General features: G+C 42.4%; 1 protein-coding gene across 1 annotated transcript in view; it reads right to left on the minus strand.

Annotated features, from left to right (window-relative positions):
- Positions 1-22181, minus strand: part of ZNF804B (zinc finger protein 804B) — a 239445-nt gene extending 217264 nt beyond the window's left edge. Inside the window, exon 1 of the mRNA XM_054818280.1 lies at positions 21907-22181. Coding sequence (XP_054674255.1) covers positions 21907-22014 — 108 coding nt within the window. The 5' untranslated portion in view covers positions 22015-22181. The remainder of the gene's footprint in view (positions 1-21906) is intronic.
- Between the last annotated feature and the right edge of the window lie 2099 nt (positions 22182-24280).

A 24280-nucleotide genomic window follows, 5' to 3' on the forward strand; every position in this document is an offset into this window, starting at 1 on the left:
CTGTTTACACCTCATTCTGTTGCAAAGAAGAAGTCCACTGGAGGATGTCCACGGGGGGAAGGTTCAGTGCAGTCCTCAGAGGCAAACCACGGGATAAGGCCCTAAGCTTAGCCCGTGATCCTACTGCAGCTCTCATCCTGTGGAGCCTTAGGGAAAGGCTTCCAAGCAGCAGATCACATATTCTAATTCTTTGCTTTAAGGGGTCTCTGCACAGACCAGAATACTTCAGCACACCTTTAGCACACTGTAGTACAGTCATACTACATCCACATAAGTGGAACAGAATTTATGTCTGATTATGGTTATATCTCATGTGCATTAAAATCGTGACTTGCTGCTTTAGTCCGTACCACGTATTCATATCATCTTTGCCCATGTGTGAGGCAACAGGTACATGCCATTTCCAGTAAGTGACGTTTAGACACCTGCTGAACTTGGGAAGAATGCCTGAGCTTTGGAGCCCGTTGCTGCTGTGCATCAAAGATGTTTTGTCACCTTGAAAAACAGCTGCTTTTGAAGAGAGTACCTCCTGACATGATGAATTCTGCAGCTGTTGAGCCCACACGAAAGGCACAAATGGAACCATGGGTAAATACTTATTTCTTACTGTGGAATTTAATCTGGAAAAGATGGGTGAGTAATTTAGAGTTCCAGTTTTCCAAGATAACACAGATTAAAGAAATGTGTGCAGTTAGACAGGAAAAAAGGCAAATATAAAATCTCAAATTATTACTAAAGGACAGAGTTAGTGAAGTTAAAGAAAAAAACAAAGAATCAAACAAACAAAACCCACACAAACTCTTAAGAACATAAACCAGAATTTAGAAGATTTTAAGCCCTTCTACCAAAATACAATCCAAAACCTCCTGATCAGTCTAAGTCTGGAGGTATCAAAACTGTGTTTGAAATGAAAGGTGGTCCAAGAGCAGTGCCAAGAGTTCTGAAGATGCCCAGGACTCCCTGTTCGCCAGCAGTGATAACTTGGCCAAGCTCCCCAGCTTTGCCAAAACCAAGCACAATTGCTCAGAAGTGCTTGAAAGAACAGGCTTGGTCTGAGCAAGATAAACACACACCAGCATCGTTAAGCTTTGACGTTCAGAATCACAGCTAGAGGAGGAAGGTTTTTACACAAATCAGTGCTTAAAGAACTTGTCCAGAAATTGAGAGCACCCTGTTCTGTGTCCTTCCAACCATGACCAAACTCCAAACTTAATCTACAACCTCCCACAAGTGCTCTAATCATCACACAGATGTTTGCACTTTAGGATTTTTTTCAACTTTTTTTTTTTTTTTAATCTTACAACCACCATGAAAATGGACAAGCTAGATGACTGTTGAATTTCTTCATCTCTGAAAGTACATAGGTACCTACTTCACAGAGGCACTGCAGGAATGCATTTGGTAATGTTAAAGCATTGTGAACAGGCAAGAGCAGTACAAATGCCAAGTACTGTTGCTACTACTAGTAGCAATAATATTAATACTTGACACTTGTATAATGCCTTGCATCTGAGAATCACAAAGCACTTCACAAAAATCAATTATTGAGATGCTGTGAGTTAGGCAAGTATTATCTGCCTGTTATAGATGATCAAACACAGGCTCATATTGGTTAATTGAATTGCTAAAGTTATCCAGGAGGCAGGCACAGAGCCACAATAGACAGCACACATAAGACCTCCTCTGTCATCTCTAACCACCAGGAATTCTTCTTTCCAAGGTATCACCTATTTGCTCTCGCTTATCATTTTTGTGAGCTGTCTTCAACAAGTAATTTTCATTATCTTTCCTATCATTATAAATGACAGAATTAAGGACACCACACTAACAAATATACCTCTGTCAGGATATGTGTCACGTAGCATTACATAAATAATCCATTTACATGTAGCAATACCCATTAATATTTATTCTTCTTATTCTTTTTTATTGTTTTGGTGAAAAAATAAAGTACAGCCTATCACAACAAAAAAATTATTTTGGTAGATTTTACAAAAACAGAAACCGTAAATAAAACTCTCTGTGTTCTTTATGGTCCTAGAAACCAACACCCGGATTTCGTTATTTTACTTATGCTTATTAATGTCGTTACTTGAAATAAGTACTTCTGATTAGAGGGCGTTTCCTTATTGCAATTTACTCATTTATTCTCATGCAAAAACTGCTTTTAAGAAGTATTGCATAGGTGCTTGCACAATCTAATTACTTTCTCTTTTGCCCATCGATTAAGAGACAGTGGATTATTTTTTTTTAAATAACATAAAATTATGCCTATATGGTCAGGAACCATCCCACGCCACCCGTCTGTACTATCTCAGCCAGCAAGCTGCTCAAAGATGCTCGCAGTTAAGTGTGCCCGCACAAGCGAGCCCCACCTGCGACTCCGACGTCTGCGTTCAAGCACGGTCCCGTGCTGGGGGAGGTCGTACGGCCCCAGCTTGGGGCTGCGCCTCACCTTGTCAACTCAAAGCAGCTGATGTGAGGCTGACTGCTCGCTCTAACTACTTTGAATAATACATAAAGATATCAGTGGCCTGCCATTTTTAGATTATCCTGAGCTTGATAGAGATGACTACCACCTACATTCTGTGAGAATTTTCTCCTTCATTAACAAGGTCAATGTATTATGATTTTTTTCTCAAGTCAGGTTCCAGCTAGACATTTAGGTGCACAGAGAGCTTCACAGATTGGAAAAGGTAGAAATCTCATTAAAATTTTCAGAGCCAAGATGTGTCAAGTGATAGGTATGCTGCCACTGGACCCAGGCGAAAATTACTGACATTGTTCTCATAAATTAATGAGTGAAATTTTTAGTCCTGTTAATATTAGCATATAATGAATTTATAGAAACATAATATGCATCTTTAACTTGTACATTCATTTCCCCACACACATTCCTTCCCTCTCCAATGACAGTAGCACATTTTACCAGGAGAACACTAGACCCCATCTTCTCCAGCTTTACTGAAAATGTACTTTCCTTTCCCTATTTTTATATATCTTGTAAAGATGGCAGCAGCACTTACATATTGCGGCTGAGAAACTGGATCATGTAAAGAGCCTAAGTGCACATATGCATTAATCTCCCCTGACTTAATGAGTCTCCCTTTCCTTTCTGCAACCAATTCATAATGAGGAAGCAATTTACCCCCTCAATTTGCCTCCTATTTGCACCACTTCCCCTCAACGGAGGGGCTTCACAACTGCTGCTGCTGCGTCACGCAGCCGTCTGTGCAGGGTGCTTCTTGGAGGAGGGGGCATTTTCTTTGTCTCCTCGTACCTCCCTTTCCTCCTCTGCTGCTCTTTGCCCTTCTCCGTTTAGCCAGCTCACCGCGCGTGCACGCTCTGCACTGAGCCGTCCCGCAGTAGTAAGAGCGAGGCACATCACAGCTTTCCAGGAACAGCCAGGGAGACATCATGGAAGCAAGGAAAGCATTTCTTCATACAGCATTCATTATTACCTTCCTTTTCTTCTGTCCCTCCCCTTTCCAGGCTTGCTGGATGTATTTTTACCAAATTAATGCATAAAACAGAGGGAAAGGGAGGCGGTCGGATGTCCACAAGATTTCCAGTATTCTGTGAAAACGCTACATGTTCCTCCTCCTGTCCTCAGGCTGCAGCGAGGAGGGCTAAAATCAAATTTAGGTTCAAAGCTCTTTCTGCCATAGAACATTCAGCAACTTTAATTCAAGCTGACTTAGCATGGGAAGTCATTGTGCATATGAAAAAGACATTGTTTTCCCTTCAAGAGAGAACACAGCAACACTGTAGTTCTTAAACAGCCAAAAGATGCTGGCCTAAATTTTTAACTCTCTGACACTGCCATCATTTTGATACTCTCTTCTTTTAAGAGTTAAACAAAAAAAAAAAAAAATCAGTTGCAAAAATCTCTTTATTAAGAGGAAACAGAAACAGTCAATTATTTGTCACAAAAACTCTAAATAAATTAATTAACCAGCCTCTGCAATGTGTTAAGCTTGTCCAATTTTGAGAAATGACAAAATATTTACAAGGTTATGAGTCTTTAAAAGCACTATAACGGGTAGTGTTGGGTATCCTAAGTCTTACACACAGTCCTTCACCCTCATAAATTTGTCTATGTGTTTATCTTTAATATATGATGACACCAACTGCTCAAATCCACATTCTTTAACAGCCCCACCACCCAGAGTATGAACTCACATCACTTACAATATCCTGCATAATCCAAAATTTTCTTTGCTTAAAATCCAGTGTTTTCCATGCCCACCTCATTGTGTGCATATAAATCTTTAAAATCAGGTTACATTAAGTTTTATACATTCTAAAGTTTAAAATGACACATTTCTGCTGTTGATTCTGAACATTGGATTAAGTTCTAACTTCTCCGTAGGAGAGACCTAATTATACATCAGGTCACTTTCCAAACACAAGCAGCGTTTAGCTTACTTTAAAGGCATCTCAACCTTAACATCTCAGCTTTAAAGATCATTTAAAATGAACTCAGCTCTATGACCACTTAATGTCAACCTTGTTTGCTGCCAAGCCAAATCTGATAGAAACCGTCAGTAATCCCCAATTACCACTTTCTAGCACAGATGATATAATGATCTGAAAGTAATCTGACTGACTTTTTGCTTCAGAAAATAATTATAGGACTGCACATGTATTTCTTCTTCATGAAAAACAAAATTGTTGGTAGAAATTTGGTATTATATTCCTTACAGAAGAACGTAATATATTCCCTTTTTTGCCACTAGTTTTTGTTAATACACTATGCCTATATTTATTTAATAACATGATTTTTTATACAAAAAATCAAGACCTTTATGTGCCAATCATAAAGCAAAATGACACCAAGAAATCTTCTCAACCTCAGCATACGCAGGATCAAACCCCGAACTGACATTATCCCTCACTCTGTTTGTATAACACAAAATTAATTATTTGATGCGTTAATTTTGTACTTTATGGAAGTATTTATTCTCCAATCCCCCCGGGAGCATACAACGTTCAAAGAATGAGTAATATGTGCCACTTCATATGGCAGATTAATTGCATGGGAGACAAGATTTTCTATAAACATTTTTACAGGAGAATTTCCTGAAAATCATGAAAGCCGAGCTAAGTAAAACTCCTTGAAATTACTATGAGAAGCACATATTAATTCCTGTACCTAGTTACAGGGGAAGATAATGTACCTTTGCGACCTCTTGCTGTGTACAAATGCCAGCCCTCGGTGCAGGGATGAAGCAGCAACCTGCTGCTGCATTCTTCTCCCCAGCCTGCCATAAGCACTCAGAGCACCTGTGACGCTTTGCCAATAGTAACAAATGGCTCACACATAAATTATTGCACATGCCTGCCTAAAGCCTATGCTTCCTAGGGACGTACCTACCATGAAAAGTTGTGCTCCCGCAACTGAAAAAGCTATTGATTCATTCCCTCCTTTACGCAAAATCATTCTCAGCACCATACCTGTAGAGGAGAACTCTTCATTTTTTTCCTGACAAAAGGTGCATTTTCTCAGACCTTTAGTTTGTGATAAATACACTCAGTGTGCTAACAGAGCAACAGTTTACAGTTTACACACGCTAATAAAAACACTGGAATTACGGTAATGCAAGGGAGGCAGTTGCAACACTAAAACATATCACTTATCTGCATACTAAACCCAACCCTTCTTCCATTACATCGCCTGTAACTCATACGTTATCATACGTATCGTATGTTATCACATGTATCGTACAGACTAACTACTCATAAATTCAGACTAAATACTCATAAATTAACCAAAATCCTACATAACATGCATCTGCGTCTCAGTTGTTTTGGAAGTGGGAGTAGACCAGTGCCGGTAGGCTAAATATCACAGTGAGAGCTGAGTCCATTTCCAGCTGCAGTTGCAGTTCATTAACCAGCTACAGAGAGAGCAAAAATATCTTCACACACAATTGCCAAAATTCTGTTTTTCAAAGCTGTAACTTCTTTGTGTCAATTATTTTAGATCTACTGTCACGTTGTAGACCTTTGGCCATGGATGAATACCTTTTCTCTAGCGTGCTATCAGTCTCAAAACAAAACCAATGGAAAAAATGTGTATTTTCCCGTATATAGCTTCACCTATTTTTCTGTCCTTTTCACCTTCCCGAGGCAGTTCTCCACATCACCCCAGCCTGCTGAACCGTGATGAATTCCAGGTGCATCTTAGAAAGGCAGGATGAACAACCCAGCCATGAACAGCTCCGTCTTCCGTGTTCTTTTGCAAGTTTCCTCCTGAATTTTTGGACAGAGACAAAGTAGTGACTGGTAGGCACCACGGTGCACATAGCGTAGCACTGCTAGCGGACATGCAAAGAGGACGACCAGCAGAGAGTTATCATATATATCCATCCCAGTTAGAGAAACTGAAGCAGCCTCACAAAACCTCGGGCATTCCCATAGATATAACTTTCCAGAGTTAATTTTCTAGTAGTATTTTTCCGGACTCATCAGATCACTTAGTATCACAATGGAAATATTTATTAGCTCCAGATAATAAAGCAAGATATCTCCATGTCTCACTCACCTAATGGTGACATCAACAACATGAAGGAATATGACTACCCAAAGATGAATCTCTCTTGCCCAGCAAAGCACCAAGCTCAAAAGTTGCCCAACACTCAGTGATCCCCAGCTGTGACAGCATCCCTGGTGGGCACTCACTGCAGAACAGAAACAGCAGACTCACTCTCTGCTCTTGTGAAGAGAGAATATGTTATGTGGAAATAAATGCCAGCCCTCCTATTTCATCCCAGGGTAGGGTCCCAGCGAAGTCATTAAAGAGCAGGATTCCTCCTCAAGCAGCCTTGCAGATAATGACTGTTGGCAAGTTTCTGGTACATGCTATGTTAGAGGAAATTACCGGCATGGCAACACTGTAATCTCAGAGGAAAAGAAACAGAAATCCCTAACAGGGCAGCTAAACATACAAACCCATAAAATTCATCTCATATTGTTAATAATATATAGTGCATTAGATTCCAAAACAAATCTGAAAATGACACTTGCCCTCCATAGGAACAATTACTTCACTACATCAACAGCTGGTGTTAACTGGCCTAGTCACTCACTCACTCTTGCACAAAAATTGTAACAGCAGAGAACAGGATATTAGCTTAATATCCAGATATTAAGATAATACCAGGATAGTGATTAATATTAATATTGGGATATTGTCTGATCACTAATTCACATTCGAGAAGCACAGTGTTCTGCATTTCTAATCCAGCAAAAGTTGTGACTGACTTCTGTGGGGCTTTTTCTCTGCTCCATGAAAGATAAAAAGTATTTTATATGTGTCTTCTAATTAGATCTGTTTTTTTCCAACCAGCAATCTGGATCCTGAAAGCAAGTGGCACTGACGTTACTATGATGAGCATCTAAAATATACAGTATAACGCCATCCCACAGTGAATAACCCCAGAATTGTCCTTCTTAATGAACATCTACCTGCTATGAGGATAAGGAATGTGGAAGCAAGTTCTGAGTTAAACTACATGCTCTCAGGGAAGCATGCAAATCAAAGAGCAGCTACATAGCAAGAAAGGTGTTATGCTTACTGTATGAATATATATGCTATAGCAGCGTGGTTTGTAATTAACCAGCATTGTTTGTGTTTCAGTAGTGTGGAAAAGACAGTCACTGTATAGAGTCCAGCAAAAATATACAAGGTTTTTCTTTTGGAGCATAGTTGCATTTCCCTTCTAATTGAAATTCTGCAACTGAATCACAGCGATGTATTAACCTTGGAGGTTTTAGTAACTAATATTCACTAACTTTAGCCAGATTACTTACTAAATAAAATCTAAATAGAATCTGAGTACCAGATCCATGCTGGCATAAATCAGTATTGCAAAATGTAATCAATTAAATACACTGATTTAAACAAGCTAAACCCTTACCTTGAACAGTCACTGGGCTCTTCTCCTCTCTGTGAATTTTAAGGGTGCTTGAAGGAACTACAGAAAGCACTACAAGCAGCTCATTATGATTCACCAATATCCTCTCACGTGCTCTTTATCTTTGAAGTTCATTGCCCAAGTGGTGAAGCTGAGCTTTCTCTTACTCAGTCTGCATATGCACATCACGCTTACTGGGACTCCTCTTGTCAGGAGCACGAGACAGATTTGTAACGGTATTTGTGAGGAAATCCAGCTGCTCCATCTGATCCACCCACCAGACTGCTGTCAGGAGATCCAGCTACTTCTCTTCAATCTTCAGATGTCCCAATACACTCCAAGATACAGTCCTGTCTTCTGCATACCCCTAATGGAGCTGGAGCCCAGGCTACACTCATTCTAGTAAACAGAGCCGGGAAACAGGCTCAAGCACTAACACACAATTGTCAACACCATTTTGTTTTTACGATGCTCCCCGGCACAATTTTGATTTATGGCACCCACCGTTCTCTCAACATCCAGTTATAGTCTGGGGAACAACAGAGGATGGGCAATGTTCCCAGTAGGTGGTTTGGAAAAGGGTACCTTGTTTCAAGGTTGGAGAAAGAGCTGCGCTGCATGGGCAAGCACTGTGAGCATCTGCCACCCACCTGCTCCTCCCTTTGCAGGATGGACGTAGCTTCACAGTCCCACTCCCAGTGCCTGGGGTCCAAAACCAACTCTGTAGGCTCTCACTATTGTCTAAACACTGATTTTATTCTACAGAGAACTTACGATCAGCAGTAAATGCCAAAAACTTACTAGGCCTTAACAGCTCCTCCTAGAAACTGTAGCCCAAGATGAAATGCAAAAAGTGGGAAAGCAGAGGGCTGTCCTACACCAGCTCAGACATACAGAAAGTTTATAATTTCAAGGAGAATCCATAACAGGTCCCCCACCTGGCACTGAATGTAGAGTCATTCATTTGTACCTCAGAGTCCTGGGTTGATGGAGACACATGGATATGTAAACTGTAATTTTAGAACAATTTCTCTTTAAAGAGTACCTATGTGTTCTCTGACAGCCTTTAAACATCACTGCTGAGCAACCCCAAATCCCAAAATACATGTAATACCCTAATGCCCTCAAAAATTATCTGCTACCCCATTCTGGCCTGTCTGATTTTGTTTCCTTCCACAGGAAACTACGCTTTACATGTTTTCCTCTGTATTACCTGCTGTTATCTCAAAGAGGAAAGATGGCCTGAAACTAAAAATCCTGGGTAAATATATTGCTCAGACTTAATTGCCAACTGTGGGATAACTCCGATACATCCAGAACCTGAGCAAGGTTCAATATCATGAAACAGAAAAGATCAAGAAACAGTCAGATGGAGCAAATACACCTAGAGATAGTGAATGCTGCTGCCCCCCCCAAAAAAAAAACCCAAACAAAAAACCCCCAAAAAACCAAACCAGAAACAAAGACATCCGCTGTCTACAAGAGAGACAAAGGGGAGCGAAAGAACCAAAAGTAGGTTGAGGACATAATGTTCTAAAATTCCTGATTGCATGGAGTTACTCCAGATTTACACAACAAAAGATATTTGTTTGGGCCAGATCTCAGCTGGAGTCAGGGCTGGTCCACGCACTTATGCATACAGGACCAGCCATGGCAGCAGCACCCAAGCAGCAGCAATCCCCTACCCCATAGAGGGGAGACATTTCAGAGCTAAAAAGGAAAAAAAAAAAAAAAAAAAAAGGATAAAAAAAGAAGGGAGGCTTTTACCTGCCTTTACTGAACAGCCCATGTCAGTGCTGTTAAACTCTTGGAACGGAAACCACGTGCTGGTAACTGTCCCTGCCCTTTGCTAGCTCCCAAACCTTCCCCAAGAGATGTTTGGGACAGTGCTGCTTGGTCCATGCCACAAGCATACTAGATACAAAGCTCTCCATTTCCTAGCCTAGCCTGCCTGGCACATTCCCTGGTGGTGTTTACTACTACACACACAACCTCTGAGGATCTGAGCCTCAGCGCCTTCTGTAGCAAACTCCTTTACTTTGCAATTAACCTCCTCGCTCACATTTACTGTCCCACTTCTCTTCCTCTTTCCAGTCACTTCTAAAAAGAAGGCCTCTCCACGCCTGCCGGCTCTAATGCCTACATGTCTTTGTTCACTGTCCTTCGGAGCAGAGGCAAGGATTCACATTTTTATTGTTTGTTCTACCCACTGTGAAGTACCGTGTACTAAATCACTGCACTTGAGGGCTCATTCTTAATATGCAGATCTTATCAAAATATATTAGTACCATCAAGTAGAAAATTGACACCTCTATGTTTCTTCAGATACTACATATCCGTTTTAACTCTGTAAGAGATTTGAACCCTACAATTTATCCTATAGTATGCTGTAATCAAAAGCATCAATCTTTTTAAGGCTGTCTCATGCCTAATGCCTACATTCAACATCCTTATTATGTTAAATATAAACATAACTAAGTAAGTATCCAACAATGATAGAAAAGAATAGTGTCTTTTATAACGTATAACACGAGCAGCCATACCTTTTATTGTAAGGAGACAGCTCAGAATGCTTTATGTGTTTAAAACACTTTGGTGTAAGGTGCTACAATTACTTAATCAGTTATTATTCTTAATAGGCAATCAGGAAGCCAGTTAGGATCTCTATGACAGCTCCCAGGGAAGTGGAAGGTCAAGATCTGAACTTTACCTGAGTGGACATGGGAGGAAAAGCTGCCAGTGATTCACCCCATTCATGGTGATCTCATCTGCTAACTCTGATTGTTTTGCTATGTTTGGGAGCATGGTTTGGGGTGTTGGTGGGTTTGGGGTTTTTTTTACAATTATCCAACATTACAGTATTGCTTGGTGCAATGATCTATCACACTAACTAAAAATAGTTTCTAAAAATACATATTTCAAGTACTTTTTTAATCATAATTTTATTCTTCAGACAGTGCTAGTCAGAGCATTGGGAAGACAATATCACTGCAATTAGACATACTTTGGCAAAAGCTTCAGATAAGCAACACTATTTGGGTAGAGGGAAAAGGTATTTGAGGTCCTTATTGCTTAAGTTTACAGATGAACTCGATTTAAATAGGAAAACCTTGAAAACTGTTTTGCTACTGTAACACTTGTGAGTGTAGACACCTAAAAGCCTCATTCGCTATGGCTTAAAGAGTGGGTTTTCAAGAACAGACAATGGAAACAAAGCATTTTTGCTGTGGATTTTAAGCATGTTTCTCTGCCTTTGGTTTTATTGACTGTGAAGATTATGCAGGCTCTGTTAAGTCATTCTGTAAATTTGTTTAAACCCCTTTCAAGGAAACAAATTTTTTAACTTCTTCCAATTTGCTGTTTATAATGATCTCTGCTGATGAAAGTTGTCATGTCTGCAAATCTACATAAAGACTTAAAGGCTGATCCCACAACCCACAGATATCAAATTCAATCACCTACAACATCAGTGATTCTTTAAGGTGAAGAAATATTATTAATAGATACCTAGGCTAGTAGACAGCTGTCAAAAAAAGAAAATACCACCAAACCACCAAAAACCAATTCAACTTCATTTGCTCTATTTTTCTTTTGCCATTAGAAGTCATAATATGGCATATGGATATAACTGTCTATTTCAGTCATAGAATCATGGAATCATGGAATGGTTTGGGTTGGAAGGGACCTCAAAGATCATCTAGTTCCAGCCCCCCTGCTGCGGGCAGGGACACCCTTCACTAGATCACGTTGCCCAAAGCCCCATCCAACCTGGCCTTGAACACTTCCAGGGATGGGGCATCCACAACCTCTCTGGGCAACCTCTTCCAGTGCCTCACCACCCTCACAGTAAAGAATTTCTAACATCTAATCTAAATCGACCCTCCTTCAGCTTAAATCCATCACCCCTTGTCCTGTCACTACACTCCCTCATAAACAGTCCCTCTCCAGCTTTCCTGTAGGCCCCTTCAGGTACTGGTAAGCTGCAATTAGATCTCCCCGGAGCCGCCTTTTCTCCAGGCTGAACAACCCCAACTCTCTCAGCCTGTCCTCATAGGAGAGGTGCTCCAGCCCTCTGATCAGCTTCGTGGCCTTTCATCACTTTAAGAAACATCTGCTTTATATAAAAAACCCCCAATGCTGTCAATACTTCTTTTTTAAAAAAACTTCACAGAATACAAACTTGTTCCCCAATAACAAGAAGAGAGCTGTGCTGCACAGATTTATTAACCTAGTCAAAATGAAAGGCATATCTTCTTCACCAAGTGTTATCATTTTCAAATAAGACGTGTCCTCTAAGGAATAAATTTAGAGACCATTTTTAGTTTTTATTGAGGAGAGGGTTAACTCCTGAAATAAATAACCACAATGTTCAATCAGTATTTTTTGAAGTTTAATTTCTAAAATACACGTATAATGCTAAGTAGTAAAACACATATATCGTACAGTATATGCCTAATAAAAAACTCCCATTCCACATCCTATACAATACACTATGGTGATAAACAGGTCTTCAGCAGAAGAGATGAATGAAATATAAAACCAGTAAGTTTACATATTCAACACTAATTTCAATGTCATTTTTTTGTTTTATAGGATACAAATACAATGTCTGCATCAAAGAACACAGATCTGTGATTTTTCTATTGATTATTAGTAACCACAAAAATGTATCACTCGCTCCCAGAAAAAGAACTTTTTTAAAGTGCTGTTTATTTTGTGAGTAAATCACTGGCTCCAACATCGCTCAGTCTTCCTCACATTGCCTCTTTGCCACACTGAATAGCCAAGGATTTATTTATCACTCCAATTAAAATTTGAAATCTTTGTATGTAGTACCAACTTTTCTTGATCGGGCTGACTAAGCTATTTTTTCACAGAGGTTTTGCTATCTTTTCTTTAAAGTGAAGTAAGTGCATACTGAAGCACTGAAGAAGGGAAATGCTAGGTTCCATTCATGTAGATGCATACAACATCATAAACTTAGACTTCTGTCAAGGCAGGGCAGTAGCGCGGTTTTATAAGGACTGCAGTTAAGCATTCAGACAGCTAGGAGAAGCTGCATATGTATTCAGTGACATTTACAGGATGAGTATTTATTACTTGGTACGCACAAACTACTTGCATACACATCACATTGCGAGCTTTTGTCTTCTGCTGTATGGGCACCTACATGACTGCATTTTTTATTTTTATTTTCTAAACAATTTTTCAATAGCTGTGTGACAATTTCTGATCTGGTGCTCATCAGACCAGGCAGCCACTCCCTGAGTTGAGACGATGGGTACAGCTCTCAGGCTGCCGTTCGGCACAGACCTGTGGCCATGCGGGTTGTGGCCATCCTGGATATGCTGTTCCTCCACCGCAACGCCTTCCGGCATAGTGCAGCAGTCAGAGCAGCATCTGGAAGTAAGCAGTGCCTTTCCCACACCGAGAAATCCTTATTATTATCCAGTCCACCGATCACCCGCCTTAGCCAGCATTTGGACCTCAATATTCACTGAGCAACTGATGTGAGAATCACTGCAAATTCCTTCCCTGTCAACCTGTAATGCATCACCAGAAGCTTCTTGTAATCACAGACAAGGGCTCAAGAACAGGCTCAGAAAATCAAGATTTAAAGTCAGTTTTCCAATGTCTAACATAGGGTGGCAGGAATATACACTTTTTGCTCCTTCTTAGGACCTGCTCCCCCAGAAGAATAATCAGTGGTCAGAGCTTTTCACACCTCACAGAAATTCATACTTCCATTGAAGATGTAATGATTAGCACAGAAAAATGAAGATTAGTATAGACAAATAATTTGTACGGATCACTTCTGAAACCCACAAAAAACCTACTAAAATAAAATTATAAAAATTTGAATATGAAAACTTTTCTTTGAAAATAAAAAATACATAGATTGGCTTAATAACTATAAGTTTGCATTTCTGGCAGACTCTCTAATCATAGTATTGATACAGATTTCATTTGTAATTTTAACCCAAAAATCCCATCTACCAAATATTTTGCTATCGAAGGGTAGATTTTAGGAAGTTCTGTCCTTAGGCTTTCCAATCTAGTTTCACAAGCCTTCCTAACATATTACAATCTAAGTTGGAAATGCAGGCTGCAGATTTACAGCCGATTACAACTGAGAATTTTCTCAACAACATCAAATACATCTCTCCAGTTCAGTCTGAGCAGAATATAGATAGAATATTTCTGTTGACATAAATGCACTAAATCTGTTTTAGAATGTGTTCCAGGGAAAACATCAATTGAAAAATTGATATCAACTAGAGTTGATTAATGTATGAATTGTTTCAGAGCTGCATGCAATCTCCCAGCAATAGTTCTATTTCTTTACTTGAACCAGCTTGCCAATTATCATTATGCATAACTATGAAACTGGGACAAAATTTTGATGATGATGTTTACATCTTATCCAGTATGCACATAAATTTAGTCTAGTATAAAAAAACCAAAAAGCTGTCATTAAAGTGTCTTACGACTGGGTACAGAACAATACGTTCTGAGCAGTGAACAGCATTTTTAGGCATGTGTACATACCCCATGACAAATCTTGTTACTCATGCGCAGTAGTTGATTGTACAAGACAGACAGTGATATGTGCGCACATAAAACACAGAAATGCAGGAGTGAACTCTGGATATCTAGCTCTAATATTACAGTAGCTGCCTCTGGTATCGCCTGTACAGATTATCATCATAAATCAAGCTATTTTAATACTGTTCATTCAGAGTTTGGAAGGTTCAAAGGTTAACAGCAGAGCTGGTTGAATCTCGAAAAAACAGTGCGTGCAACTGTTGATGTGAATGCTAAACAGCTCTTAAAAGGATCTTCTTGCTATTCAGAAAAGTTTGCATGCATGGACTTCTGCGCGCACATATGTTTACAAAATGACTGGTTTTCCCCAGTGAAGACCGCTTAATTCCTTGGATGAGCAAACTGAATTTTAATGGTACTGCGTGTTAGGTTGGGAATTCCAGTTTCTGCAGGCCCATGTATGCATCTGTACTGCTCTTTGACATTGACTTGACCCTGTAATAAATTTAATTTGACCTTTTAAAAAAATTATCCCTGATCCATGATTTTTTTTTTTAATGTTGTAGGTGTAAAAAACTTTTGCAGTAAGATCCTAGATCTTGAGCTCTAAAAGAAGCATTACAGCTTCTGCCATGTGTTGTAGCAAATGTGATGCACTGTCTTCCAGAGTGAAGACCTTGAGGGCATCATGGAAGATACGTCCATATAAGAAGCCAGACTTATACAGGTGGATACACATAAAGCAGCAAAACTAAATCTCTCACAGTGTACTACAGTGGCATTTTAAAATAACAGCATTTCAGTCACCGATAAAAACATTTTGAATTTCCATTTTTTTCTCAGAAAAGTCAACATTTTCCCCAGGGGAATATTTTTCCATATTCTTCTTAATACAACCCACAGATTTCCTAATACAAGTGAGAAAAATTGCATTTGCAGGTAATGATGACTTAAGTAATCAGTTGAGATGTAATAAAAAGACTTTAAAAAGGTTCTTGCTGTTAAATGTCAAACAAAAAAAAAAAAAAAAAGCCCCAAGCCTTGTAGCCAAAGGCTATACAGTCCATCAGGGAAATCCAAGTAGGAAAAAACACCTACACTCTGGCCAGTCTTTAAAAAGCTTTCTTTTCCTTCTCCATTTAGCGACCTTTTGCAGGGAGCTCTTCAAATCCTTTCTGGCAGGGAATAAATAGATTCTGATTATGAGATTCTTTTGACCACAGTTTTTATGCAAGGAATCTAATCTCAAATGAAAGTATTTGAATAACTAAAGTCAGTCACTTTATTTAGTCATGAAGCGGTCAAACCAAAACGTCCATTTAGCCTGAGGAAGGAGCCGGAGCATCCTCCCCTGGTGCAGGCAGGCGAGCGCTTACCATGGGCAGCACGTGTGGGCAGGAGTGCAGAAAGCAGGGCAGGAACAGGCAGAGGAACAGCCTCAAATGCTTAGAGCCTGGTTAACAGCTCAACCCACTACCTGAAGGAGCACCTGCTTCACAAGCACTAGGTCTCTACATCTATTTTCAAACTTGTACACAGTGCAGAATTAAAAAAAATAAAAAAATCCTGAACTGCTGTGCTCTGGTTGAGTAAAATGTGTATGAACTTGAAAGTGAGAATGCAAATGGATGTAACAGCAATAACTCTGGAAGTAATGGACAAACAAGCATTGCCACATGCAAAATAAGAGAGAAATTGATCTGGTTTTAAGAACTCAATTGAGGGACCAATAAAAATATTAGAATGCTGGAAAGGCACTGTCAAACATAAAGCACCTGTTTAACATTACTGTTAATTGTGGGAGAAGGAAATGGCCCCAGCAGACATTGGTTGAAGATGATTAAATTTAATTGCAATGCTATATACAAAGTGCTGCCCACTGACAGAATTATAAACAAAATACACTTAAAAGTGATCCATTACACAAAACCAGGTTTAATAAAAGGCATGAGCAGCAATGCTACATGTGGCTAAAAATATTCATATTTTCTGGAAGTTCTCTCCATCTCTCACATGTTGCAGAAATGCACAGAAAGCACAGGAAGAGGAACCACAAAATCAGGAAATAAGGTCACTGTAAGGCTGAGAGTGGGCTGCATGAACGTTCATGTTCTCCAGCACGGTGGAGGCAGTAGGGCTGGTAGGAACACAGTCAGCCTGCTCTGAGCCACGAAGTGCCCGGAACCAATGAGATCAGAAATAGTTAAGCAGGAGTGCCTTCCCTTACTTTGTGTAAGGCAGGTACCTTGGTGAGCCAGCTCCACGCTTTCAGCAGAGTGCGCAGGATTCCCTCTGGCCGGTGGCCACTTCTGCTGCAGGCAGCTGCCAGAGACTTTTGGCACAGAAGAGTGAAAGTACCACTTTCCATTTTCTTTCCTATTTCTCCCTCTGTTTCTTTCTACAGTATTTTGTTAGTAGAGTTGGGGCTTTTTCCCCCTTTTCTTTCATAGAAGTTACCCAAACCAGGTTATTTATTGGAGCTGCTGGTTCATTATTGGTCCCTTTATACTATATTTCTTAACTGAAATTTTGCTTCCCGTGTATTTTCTTCGGTAATACCTAGGGCATACCCTTCCACTTTCAGTGCTGCTGAGGGAGCAGACATGGTGCTGAGGGTTGACTTGCTCATGTTAAAAAACTCATGAGTTATTCGGTCTTCCAGCTAACCACCCAGATATACAGTGAATCTGCCTTTTATCCTGCTGCCACCTAGACCTCATTTCACATCATACACATTCACTATGTCTAGCCTTTAAATTGCTTTCTCATGACTGTGCTTGGCACACATCTCTCCTCGGTAGTGGCAAACACAAAACTGGTGTTCTTTGTGGCAGACTCGGTTGTGCTCGCAATTCCCCATTAGGCTTAGGCAGATGGAGAGAGCTACTCGTGCCATGGCCCTCCTGTTCTCTATTTATGGTCCCTTGGTCCTCAAACGCACTTAGAAGTTTCCAAGTGCTCAGTGTTGTTATCCACTACAGAGAGTAACAAGGTGCTACTCAGTCCTGGTTACACTTGCTTTAGCACTGGAACAGCACGCTTGTGGCTCAGTATCAACTAAACCGTCATTATTTCCAAGTACCTGCAAGGTACTCATTGAGAGCTACTGGAGCCTCTGGACATGGGGTGAGAGCTATGCTTTTTAAAAGGTAGCTCTGTGTAACAGAGAAGCATTTCCCACCCCCCACACCCCAAAGAAATTAGGGAAGCACTAAGTGCAATGGAGCAGCTGCTTGACAGCCTTATTAGAAAACAGCTTAGAGAAGTACGTGAAAAATACTGTATTCAGCTGAAGCTGCAGGGAACAACGGAAGAAAAATAATTAGCCAAGTCAGAAATTGGCTAAGGCACTGAGTCTTCTGAGTCTTCTATTTCCTTCAAAATACAAAGGGATCTTTAAATAACAAGTAGCAAACGAGACTTTGTTTATATCTCACCTTAAAAAGCCACTGCACCCTAATAACATCCTTGGCTCAGAAATTATTCAGAAGCAAGGGGGCCATCTGCTGAATTCCCAGTACCATTTTCTGTTGTATCCTGGAAGATTTTCTTTGAAAGTTTCACAGCCGAGTCCTTTTCAGTGCCAGCTTTGCTGGGCCTGTGAGGTGTGGCAGTAAACTTCTGCGCAGGTTTGACTGCAGGTGAATATTACAACATAGCTATCAGGACTGCAAAAACTAAACCCAGTGCACTAATCAGTGCAACTACTGAGGACTCAAAAATCCTGTAGACAATATCATCAGTCTAAAGTATATGTAATATCTCTGTATCATAATGCATTTCATTAAATAGAAATTTTAAGAGACTGAAAACTCGCTTGTAATATGTTCATGAACATAACTTTCCAGATAAAATAAAAAAGCTTAAAGCACAGAATCAGGTCTCTAAAATAAGCAGCTTCCTTCTTCAGCTAACTGTCCTTTACGCTCAGTAATGTTGGCACTGTGCTCAAACTCAGCATTCCCTTCCCCATGCAAGTCTACCACAACGCCATTGATACACGATTCACTGGCAACTGCTTCTAATTTCACTCTTTCTGAATTCATTACCACTAACTTCAGATCCCAGCTTCAGAGCATTCATAGCTAGTCCCTTTTCCAATGCGTGAAAGTGGGCAAAAGAAAGGTGGAATTTTAAAAAGATTTTATAACAATGTTACCATGCATCCACATGCACTATCTTTGTAGTCCTCCATGTCTTGTTCTTAGTACTGCTACGGCTAAAGGTCTCTCTGCACACCAGGAAGAAGGACCAAAATTGTTTCTGACACAATAATAGTACGCTAAATAAATACTACAGAAACATCCAGACTGAAAAATCCTTGTTCATATAGCCATGAAATTTGATAAAGGTATTTAAAATATTCACCACTGTTCTCATTTCTTAAAGCATAGCCTTAAGTCTACTGACATTTCATGGTCTGTTAATACAGAACACTTTAAATATAGAAAGGTACATGTTATCCATTAAAGACTATGTAGACTCATGCATAAGATAGCTCACAATGTACAAATATAAGATTGTTTAATGGTACAAACTATAAAATCAAATCTTCAAAGCTGCTTCCAAGTTCACCATTTTCAAAATGACTGCAAGACATAACCTGCATCTTTCAAAGTTATAATCAGGAGATATCAAATAAAAGCACAAGCACAGCACAGGGAATACAAATAAATGCCACTTGCTTAAGACTTCCTTCTTAAGTATAAGAAGTGGTCCCAAGTTTAAGTCACAGCTTACTGAAAATACAAATAGTTGGAGGGTTGGTTTGTGTTGTGTGGGGGTCTTTTTCAAGTTTAAAACAGTTTTACTACCTCAGTCAATACTAAATCTCAAGATGCATGACTCCTGCATCTATAATGCAAAAATGTATCCAGGTGGTGGTGTTTGCTGTTCACTGTTCCTAACTTCATACACACTGATGAGCAAGAAGGATATGGCCTGGAAAGTTGTAAGTTTGTAGGGTAAGTTTGTAGGCACATGCAGATTACTCTAGAGAAACACTGCTTTGAGTATTTAATAGCAAACTATTATCTACTTTGCCAACTAAGCATCCCTTATTTTTCTCCTAAAATCTGGACTCCCACATGAAAATATGAAAACAGCATATACAAAACACTAGTAAATACTAAATATCAAACACAGAAAAGTAAAAGAGTTCTAGAGCTACAATTACCCAGCATTAATAAAATATTAATTTATCAGGTACCTTTATTCCCATGAGCTGCCCACCACTCCCTCTCCACAAGGCTTAGCCTATCACCTCAAAAGCCTGACTAGCTTCAAAGAGTGCCACTAAAAAAAGCAAAAGGAAATAAAGAAAAGAGAAAAAAAAAGCAAAGAAATGTGTGGAGAAGTGAAAGTTTTCCCTCAAGAATTCAGAATGAAAGCTAAGGATTGCTAAAATTCAGTCCTTTCTATAGAAATAGTCCCAAACCATGTAAAGCATCCCAACTCCTGGTCATGTGAATCTTAAAAACCAAGAGCTTCTGTCTTAGCAAAAAGCAATACAGAATGCTCCTGCTACTTGTTTCAAACTCTGGAAAGCTCACATGAAAGAATATTTCTATGTAGTGAAAGAGACCTGAGGTTATTTTCAACTTTGTAATTTTTTTTTCCCTTTTCCACTAAACCCTAGATAGTTGGCTTCAGACTAAGATGCTTCAACTTAAAGCAAAAATCCTTTCTTTTTTTTTTTTTTAAATACACCTTTAAGCAGTAAGAAACATCAATAGAATTATTTTTTGGTCTTTTTTCTCTGATATTTGCATTTAAACAAAATTCCTTCCAGCTGGTAGCAGAACTATGTTAAAAATGATGATTTGTTAAAGGAGTCAGACAGTTACATTTATTTCACTAAGTATTTAGACTGAGAGGATTGGTGTGCATAGTCAGTAGGTAGTAAGAAAGGGAAAGAAGTTGGAAAGTAAAGTATTTGGAATGTAACACTATTTGGAGGCTACTATCTTCTGATACTCCTCAACTTGAATGTTAGTGGTTAAAGTTGTACTAAATACAAAGTATTTACAATCAAGCTTCTTCCTACTTTAAATCTTCAAGGTCTTTTCCTTTTTACTTCTATAATTTTGTACAGAAATTTCAGTTAACGTCTCCTGCATTTCCAGAGCTTCCACACACAGGAGTGGATCAGCTCCATGGGTCAGAGAACATAAACACAGCTCAGCCAACATCTGATTGATGATACCTACAGTAGAGTTGTATTATGTTGCGCACGAAAGATACAGCACTACAAGGGAAGAACCTGCAGGTGCTGTATCAGAATGCTGGTGTGCGACACAGAAGGGATTTTAGAAGTATAATGCAATATTTCTCATTTTCCGTCATTGAGAGTCAGGAAACTGAAAGCAGAGACTTTGCCATCATAAGCAGTTTCCAAAAGGTATTTGGGGTGCAGGTGTGTTACGGGCACAAGCCGGCACTGCCGAAGCCGGAGGGAGTCCCACCAATGGGGGGGATCAAGGCGCCCCTGGTACCTCCGCAAGTCCAGCACGGAGGATGGCAGGTCCGTACCCCTCAGTATTTCACTTATCCGGCACATTGACAAGGAAAGTTCAGTCGCGGCTACGGAAGCGTTTACGATACCACTACCAGCATCGTCAGGTGGACGACAGGCTACAACGCTCCGGCGCCGCCGGGGCGCCCCTCGCACGGCGGCTCCCCCGGCACCCCGTTGCCCTCCGGCCCGGCGGCGGCAGCGGCACGGCGGCCCGCCCGCAGCCTGACACCCACTCGCCCCTGCGAAACGCCTTCAGCGACTCACAGAGACCGTCTGCGGTAGCTCGACGGGTCTCTGGTCTCCGCAGGACCTCCCCAAACTTCACGCGTGCTCTGCCTAGCTGTCTGTCTCGACAGGTAGTTCACAACACGCCGCAGCCAAACGCGCAAGTTCCTTTTTTTTTTTTTTGCAACCGAAAACAGAAGGTCGATCGTTCCCCCCTTCCGCAGCTTCAAAACCTTGGACAAGGTACTAAATCGCGACACCTGGAGCCGACACCGCGCCTTCCTCTCCAGCAGCCTCCAACTTTCACGCAAAGTGTCAGAAATTAACCTTTCCGTCAGCACGAGCCCGAGACGCGGTCCACGGAGAACCGCAACTAAAGGGCAACCCCTCTGCCCCACCGCGGAGAGCCAGCACCGCCTCCCCAGCCCCGTCCCCTCGACCCCACGCAGGCAGCCGCCGACGGAGAAACTTTTCCGAGCCGCCCGGCGAGGCAGCGCCCACGCCGGCCGCCCCGCAGAGCGGGACCGAGCCAGCGCCCACGCACCGTGCGCCCGGCGGGCCAACGCCGCCCCCCGCGGGCCGCGCCGCGCCGGCCGCCCCGCTGCGTGGGCACCCACGGACCCGCACGCACCCATCCGCCCGCACCGCTCCTACCGTGCGGGGGGCAAGTGAGGGAGGGAGCGAGGAGGTGGCAGTTACCGGCGAGCGAGAGCCCTTCTTGCAGAGCGGTCCCCTGAAGACGCCTTTGATGCCGCGGTAGTGCCCGTTGCTGAGGTGCCGGGAGCTGATGACCAGGTAGCACGCCATGCGGGCCCCCCGGGCAGGCGAGCCGGGGGAGCGCCCCAGCCCCGCGGGCGGCGGGGGAGAAGGCAGGCCGGCTCCTCCTCGGCGGCGGCGGCGGCGGCAGCGGTGCTACCCCCGCCGGAGCAGAAGCCCGCATGAAGGAGCGGGCGGAACCGCAGCAGCGATCTCCCCCCTCCCGTCTCATCCAGCGCCCGGGTTAGCGCTGCCAGCAGCAAGATGCACCGAAGGCGGCAGCAGCGGCGGCAGCCAGAGCACATCTGAGGGAGCGCGGAGGCCAGTCCGCATGCTGCTCCGCGGGTGGGAGACGGGCCCGGGAAGAAGAAGGGCAGAGCGCAACTTGCACAGTCCGCCGCTGCTACGGCCCCTTCCCTCCCTCCTCCTCCTCCTCAGACCAGGCCACCGGCAGCCGACATCCAGAGGGGAGTTTCTCCGCGGCAGCTCGAGCGGCGGCTGCTCCCCATGGCTCTTCCCTCCGCCGGGCTGGGTGGTGGATGCAGCCGGCCGCCGCGGAGAGCCCTAGCCTCCCCAGTCCTCCCGTGCCGCCGCTGCAGTCGGCGCCGCGCCTCGCCTCACCTCCGCCGGCAGGGCGGGGAGGCGGTGCGTGGTACGAGGGGGGCGGAGGAGGGGTAGGGCCGGAGCGGGGGCTGCAGCCGGCCGGGGAGGGCGGCGGCGGGTGGGAGGACGTTGCCCCTCGCTGCCGCCGGCAGCCCCGGGGGGAGCGGGCTGGGGAAGGGGGGAAGGCGGCGGGGAGCGCTGGCCGCCCTCCTCCTCCTCTTCGCCCAACTTTCCCGCCTTCGATGGCGGGGAGGTAACGTCCCTTCTCCGCCTGCCTCTGGCTTCCACCTCTCCCCGCATCCCATCACCTCCCCTCTGCTGTCCCGCAGGCCGTCCCCGGGCAGGGGCTGCGGCCGTTCCCCGCCCTCAGGGGTGCGGAGCGGGGCGGGGAACACCCTCCCGTGGCCGTCCCGGGGATGTGAGCGGGCACCGTCCCCCCGCAGCCAGCCGCGGTGCCGGGTTAACGGGAAACATTGCTGCTCCGGTTCCCGCTGCCGGCTGGAAGTGCAAATTCGCCCAGGACCGCGGCGAGGGAGCTGGCCAGACTGCCTGGACACCCCCCAGCTTGCGACCGTGCTTGTCTCGATCGTCGTCCCCCGCCCCGAAAGTCCTTGAATTTAGGTGTGTGGTGTCATTTGCGACATAAATTATTTACATAGAATCGCAGGTATGACATTCTTCCACCACTAAATAGCTGATTCAGGCTGTTCTGTTCCCCTTCTGCAAGACACAGGCGCAACGTACCCCGGACCCGCCTGTGCACACTCAGCTTCTTTTCATCAGGTCACAGGTATTGTCTCTGCTCTGCTACTTACTAAGTCGATAAAAATAAATCAATAAATCACACGGCCTTAGTCGTCACCTGCAGATCATTCATTTCTTCGAAGTAGATTACTTTAAACTGTAGATAAGAATTGTTTCAGATTTTTCATTTAATCCTGTAAAAGCCTGGTTTTAGATATTTAGTGAATGAAACTGATAAGCCAAGCCACACTCATTCTAATTTTAGCTTCTCAAGAGCTGTCTTTCTGTGAACCTAACGAAAGAAAATAAAAGGAAAATCTCACACCAGCCACCGAACTGTATAGATAAAAAAATCATGACAAATCAAATGTCATTTTTTTGGCTGTATATGTAAAATAGCATTGTACAGTCTTAGTATGCAATGTTTCACATACAACATAACGTTTGCTTATATATGTGCGTATGTACATATACACAAATGCTCAAATCTATTATTATGTATTTTATTAAGAACTATATAATGTTATAAAGAAAGCAACATGCATCTGAACTTGGAATAACCAAAGCTGGAATTAACTTATCAAGAACATCCTTATGTTAACCATAATACAGTGTTTTGCAATGTAAAAAACTGTGGGGTGGGGGTCAAATTAAGCTGGTAAAACCCAAGTGCGAAATGAAGAGCATTTGGCTCTTTGCATAACGTGTGGTTGAGCTGTGGAACTCCTTGTCAAAGAGTGTTGTGGATCATAGATTAAACAGCCCCATGAATGAGTACAGATCAGACTTTGGGGCCTGGGACCAATACAGTGCCCACAGCAGACCTGTGGAGGACTTTTCTGAAGTGAGAATTTACATTGGAAAGTGGCTTCTGAGAAATTACACTACCATACTGAAAAAAAGTTACCCACTGTTAATTTGGTGGCAAAAATGAGCTTTTATGATGGTTTTACACAGTTGTGTAAGTGAC

This window comes from Grus americana, chromosome 2 (genome assembly GCF_028858705.1).
Source record: "Grus americana isolate bGruAme1 chromosome 2, bGruAme1.mat, whole genome shotgun sequence".
NCBI classification, from domain to species: Eukaryota; Metazoa; Chordata; class Aves; order Gruiformes; family Gruidae; genus Grus; species Grus americana.